The 6,000-nt window shown below is 38.3% G+C and overlaps 1 protein-coding gene across 1 annotated transcript in view; it reads right to left on the bottom strand.

Annotated features, from left to right (window-relative positions):
* The window catches only part of OPA1 (OPA1, mitochondrial dynamin like GTPase), an 82,276-nt gene extending 78,124 nt beyond the window's left edge, over positions 1–4,152 (bottom strand). Inside the window, 1 exon segment of the mRNA XM_006906170.3 lies at positions 3,914–4,152. Within this exon segment, the coding sequence (XP_006906232.1) occupies positions 3,914–3,945 (32 nt within the window). The 5' untranslated portion in view covers positions 3,946–4,152.
* Between the last annotated feature and the right edge of the window lie 1,848 nt (positions 4,153–6,000).

Here is a 6,000-nt window from a genome sequence, read left to right on the forward strand (position 1 = left end):
TTAAAGAGCAAAATTTAAAAAAAAAAAAAAAAAAGGTGAAAGAACCTAGGAGTGACCATAGAAAAAGTGCTCAATAAATGTCATTTCAACATTAATTATACTAACCTCCACTAATGTATGAATGAAAAGCCCTTTAACCCTCAAAAAATTATTTGCCATTTTTAGAAAGGCGTTAACTCAAATATATATCTAAATAAATGAACTCAAACTCGGACTGAGTGGTTATATCCCCAAGATATTTTTGTCTTTCACTACAATAAATCCTCACTTAATGTCATCAATAAGTTCTGCAACTTTAAGCCAAATGATGTACATACAATGAAACTAATTTTACCATAGGCTAATTGATAATAAACAAGTTCCTATGGCATCTCATCAACATTATAACGAAACGATATTGGACACTGAGAACCTACTGTACTTTCTTCTTCTTTTATTTCCAAACCTCTAAAATTCCTATTTCCGCGATGGTGGCAGTAATAGCAGTGGGTGGGAACAGAGACAGAGATAAAGTGTATAGTAATCCAAGTTAGGAACTACATGTAAAATGTTCTTCAATTAGTCCTCTGGAAGAGAAAATTAATGCAAAGCAAAATCCTAGTACTTGGACAGGCATTCTCAAGAATTATTTCTAGAGCTTCCAATTCATGATTATGACCTAAAAGATCAATGCTCATACAAGAGAGACTATTTATCAGCAGCAGGGTCCTCCTGAGAGACAGGTAAGAAGATAAAAAGAGGAGAAGAAATGAAGATTTATTGAAGCACCAACCAGGGAAAGGTGGCTTGGGTAACTCTCCACCTCAATCCAATGCTGCTGAGTGTTAATAGCAACGCTTGACCCAGGATAAGCAATCTAGTAGAGAAGAGCTAAGGATTCCCTGTGCGTGTGTGAGTGCATGAGTGTGGTGTGTATAATGGGGTAGTAGAGAGGATTCTTTCCAGAGTTTGCCCCAACAATACTGACATTTGTAACAAGATCAGATAGCCTGCCCACTCCCTAAAAGCCCTAAAACGAAGCCTGCTAACTCATACATCATACACATAGAACACAGTTTGCTAAATCGGCCTCCTCATTCAGGGGTAGACACAAGCATCTATGTCAATCATTAGTCTTTCATGTTTAAATATGATTAGATAACCAGGACCTTGTAGAAAATCAGCAGCTCTTAAGATGAGGACCAAGACAAACAACATTATTAATCTTGAGAAAAGAGGAGATATGAAATTCTAATTAATATTCTCAGGCTTCCTAAAGATATTGCAGATATAAAATAGAAGCAGGTTGTTAATGATAGCAACTGAAGACCAATACATAGTTTACAGAATCACACATGCCTTTAAGAGTTTAATAAATGTTAAAAAGGAGTTCATGGAAATTAAAGCTGTAATGGTCAATACGAAAAAAAAAAAAAAAGAAAGAAAAGCAACACCACCTGAAAATGAATTAAGGAAAATCTCTAGAACTTAGAATATAAGGGAAAAAGTGGAAAATGTAAGAGGAAAGTTAAGTCACTCAAAGTGGTATCTGAAATGGGGTGTGTATATAGAATGCAATACACGGGATGCATACAATGATTCACTGGGATTTGAGAAGAAAGCACCAAAACTTCTATATATATATTTTTGTATATCATCCTTTAAGATTAGGTTACGGTAGATTTCTTATGCAAATAATTAATCAGTACAGAGGTACGTTTATAATATTTTTAAAAGTATGCATATACACATGTTGTGGTATATGCATAATTAACAGATGATGAGTACAGATCAGATTTGCAAATCATGAACATACAGGATCAATCTGAGAAGATCAATATTTGTATAATAAGTGCCTAAAAAGAAAAAAAAGAAAAAAAAAAAAAACAGGAAAAATAAATCAAGAAAAATACAGAAATAAGAGAAGAAAAATTTTCCAGAACTGAAGAAAGACTCTTTTTAACAGAAAGGCCCACTGAATGCCAGGCCAGATGGGTGGGGGAGAGGAGGAATAGGAAAAGGGGAAGACCCAAGCCTAGACAAAGCCTTTAGAATTTTAAGATAAGGTCAAGATCCTAAAAGCTTCCATGAAGGAAAAAACAGAATACCTATGTACACACAGGTATTGTCCTGAGAGTTCGTATTAGTTAACAAAACATGCTAGAAAAAAATGTAGCAATGCCTTCACAGTTCAGAAGGAAAAGAATTTTGAACAGACTTCTATATTCGACCAAACTAAAAATCAAATATAAACCAACACAAGATTCCCCCACCCCGAAATCATCTATTTTCTCTCATTCACCATCTTTTTTCACCTGTATACCGGTCTCTAATATGTAATTCTTTCTTCAACAATTTTACATAAATATTTATTGCACCTAAATGAATGTTGGTCATTGGTCTTCTTACATGGCTATCAGCATGTATTTAGATATGTATGTCAAAAAATGTTTATGTTCCCATCTGTGAGAAAATAGAGAATTAAATGTACTCCTTCATAATATGCAAAGGGACTACAGTAAAAGACTAATTCCAGAGCTTGAGGCTTGGAACCTTTTACATCTCTATTTCTGCCAGTAGCTAAACTGTGCTATCAACATAAGACATTTTAAAGCCACAACTCTATGGAGTCCATAGTAACTTTAGAAACAATTTAGCCCAACAGCATCCAAGTGAATAAACAAATATGTTATTAATCACTTTGTTTTTAAACTCATTTTTAAAGTTTTTCCTACATATCTTAATTGCTCCAATAAAGTATGCTATTTTCTGCAGTGTTTTCTCTTTCTATTGAAATAAAATTAGATGCTTCCCCAGTAAACACTGAATAGAAATAAAAAGATTGAAAATAATTTATTTCAGTAGCAAAGGCTGTGGGTTAACTAAAATTAAAATTCCATGAGATTAGAAATAATTTACTCAATTACTCTAATTCACAAATATATAACTATGGTATGCCATCCAGTTCTGAATTTAGTCTCAAGTTAAGTTTCATAAAATAAATAGATTCTATTCCTTATAAACAGTATAAATTATCTACACCATTTAAAACGTTCTGAAAAAAAAATCAAGACAGGTGTTTAGAGGTTTGGAATTCAGGAAAACCAAATTTTTTTAAACTTTGCTTAAGGTATGTATGTTACTTCTTATCAAATGCCTGTAACAGTAAGTCTGAAGGTATCAAAGGACATTGTAAAGATAAAGTCATATTTAATCTCATTAAAATGCATGTTGTACTCACAGAAATGAAAAGACTTGTGTGATTTTCTACTTACAATTAAACCAGGTCAGGGCAACAATAACAATGTGATTAGAATGGTGGTGCCACATTTAACACCTTGCATCCAAAAGCAAGTCTCCCTCCCTAAACACTGAAAACAAGCTTTAAGACTGTATTTCTAAACACCACCTCTGCTCCAGATCTGACTCTAAATCACATTCACTCAGCAGACTAGGTAAAGAGGCAGAGTTCCCTTCACCCAGGGAGTAAAGCTAGAGTACATGCAGGAATATGTAGGCCTGGCGTGGATACAGAAGAATGAAGAGAGATGCAGAAAGGGTGACACATCGGTAGAATCAGAGACCCGGGAAGGAGAGGGCAAACGCCAGAAGCAACCAGAGACAGAGTTAACAGCGAGGTCAGAAGGGTGAAAAGGGCAGGGACAAAAGGATAAGAAAGACAGGCCGAGACTGAAAGGTGCGCAGAATCTTCAAGTGGCAAAGGAACAGGGACAAGGGTCAGTATTGGAGCTGACACCTCAAGTAAGCCCACTCAGGGCTCCTGTGACTCTGACTCCTCAAAAATATCCCAGAATCCTCCAATCACCCACCGTCTCTACTGAGAGTCATCTGCACATTTTGTTAATAGTGACGGGACAACCCGGTTTTCCGGAGGCCCCAGAAATAACGGGGCTGGGTCGGAGGCTGCACTTACCAGGCCACGGCGGCCCGGTGTAGTCGCCACATCCCTCCAGCGAGGAGGTCACACAGGCACTGAGACGGCTACGCAGGAGGCCCGGTGTCAGCCCCAGTCCAGTTCCTGCTTCAGGAATGACCCAGGATGACGCCCTGAGCAACAAGGACACAGAGAAGCCACTGCGGTCCTCCCAATGGCGCATGGACTTCCGCGAGAACCCGCCCGGCACCCGTACTCAGTCCGTCAGGCAAACAACCACCCCACCCTTCCTAGGGGAGCAGCACAAATGGTCCGAGGAGGAGTAGCGCATGCGCTCAGAGCCTAGACAAATACATTTTCCTTCCCCTAGTCTGTCCCTCTCCTCTTTGTTTCCGGATCTGAATTCTGAATTCGAGTCTCCCAGGTCAAAGACACGAGGAGGGGAGGGGTCGAGAATTGAGCAGAAACAGAGAAAGATGAGGGGCGTGGAATCCGGATCGGTAAATTCTCACAGGATGGTACTAACTTAAGAGAATTTAGGGATTGAAGGAGCATGGAGGAGCCTTAAAAGTACAAAATGAGGACGGTAGTAAAGTAATAAAAACCAGCGGTTGCTTCTATTCCCCACTCTTTCGCCCAGCGCCTTTATTTACAAAGCCCTTTTATATCCTTAGAATAATCTCGGGCAGGCAGGAGGAGGAATCACAGGTTAAGTGCCCGAGATTCTCAAAGGGTCATATCTGAAAGGGGCTCAGATCAATTACGCCAGCTTTGGGGTTGGAATAAGCTTGTGCAGTTTATAAAGGCGTCAGATATGATTTTGTTCAGTCACTCTAACCGGCTTTCCTCTGGTTTTTAATATCACCAATTTGTTTAAATGATCCATGTCAACGTCTCCAACAATTCCATACTGCCAAAGGTCACGACGTCTCAGCATTCAGCTCAGAATGTTGGGTGCTCAGCACTGTCCTTCACAGTCAGCTTCCCCTTTGGGTTTTCAGAACATTACATTTTCTCTTTTCTTCAGAAGCTGCTGCTCCCAGTCTCCTTCGCTGGTTCGTTCTCCTCTCCCCAACCTCTCAGTGTTGGAGGGTGCCAGATAGAGATCCTGGGCTCCTGCCTTTCTACCTTCATAAAAAAAACTAAGTCTATTCTGTGGCTTTAAATACCCTTTCCCCTTGCACTCATATCACTTTATCTTTTAAGAGGAAACTGGGGCGCATAAAAGAGATATAGCCTATAAAGGTAGTGAAGTCAATTAATGGCATAGCAAACACCCAAATCAAAGAGTCCTGTGCACTATTTCACTTCAAGGGCACCCTTTCCCCCACTCAGGCAAAGCATAAAACAATTCCTTTTCAGATCAGAATCTCAAGTTAGCAACCATCCATCACAAAGACACCAAGTATAAACACAACCATTGGTAGCAAATTTCCCAAATGCAGGACTCCGGGAATTTTCTTCATTATATTTACTGTGGTGACTCTTTCAATGGCAGGTCCACGTAGAAACTTGCTATACTAATGACCTGACCAAACTATAGATCTTTCCAGGAGTGTAGACTTGTACAAAAAATTTCTGTTATTGTTATTTCCTACTTGTTTTAGAAAAAAAATTAAAACCAAATAATAACAACTCTTTGTCTTGATAAGGAATAATCTCTAATATAAAGTATCATGTAAGAAAAAAGGGCCAAATATTATATAATCAAAATGCCACCATTGATCCAAATTCAGCCTGCAGACCTTGGCTTCTGTTGGCTTATCCAGTATTTTAAAAATAATATTGGATTTGTTGCAACATTTAAAAACCAAGAAATTTCACATTAAAAAAAAATCTGGTATCTCTTAAAATATCAGAAGGCCTCACAACGCCAAGCCTCCATTCTTACATGCAAAAAAAAAAAAAAAAAAATCAGGTGAGACAAGGAGTGGTTCTATCCTTCAGACCTTCAGACATGCATGCCCTCTCCAGCAGTTCACATTCTTTCCTCAAGTTCTCCTGAAATTGAAGAGTGTATCAATTACCAAGTATAATGAAGCTTGTGCTTTTATTTTCTTGAATAAACCCAGGATGAAAGGAAACCACTACTTATATTACATGAAAAGTGAGAAAATGAAAGAATA

This window comes from Pteropus alecto, unplaced genomic scaffold (assembly GCF_000325575.1).
Source record: "Pteropus alecto unplaced genomic scaffold, ASM32557v1 scaffold311, whole genome shotgun sequence".
Classification (NCBI taxonomy): domain Eukaryota; kingdom Metazoa; phylum Chordata; class Mammalia; order Chiroptera; family Pteropodidae; genus Pteropus; species Pteropus alecto.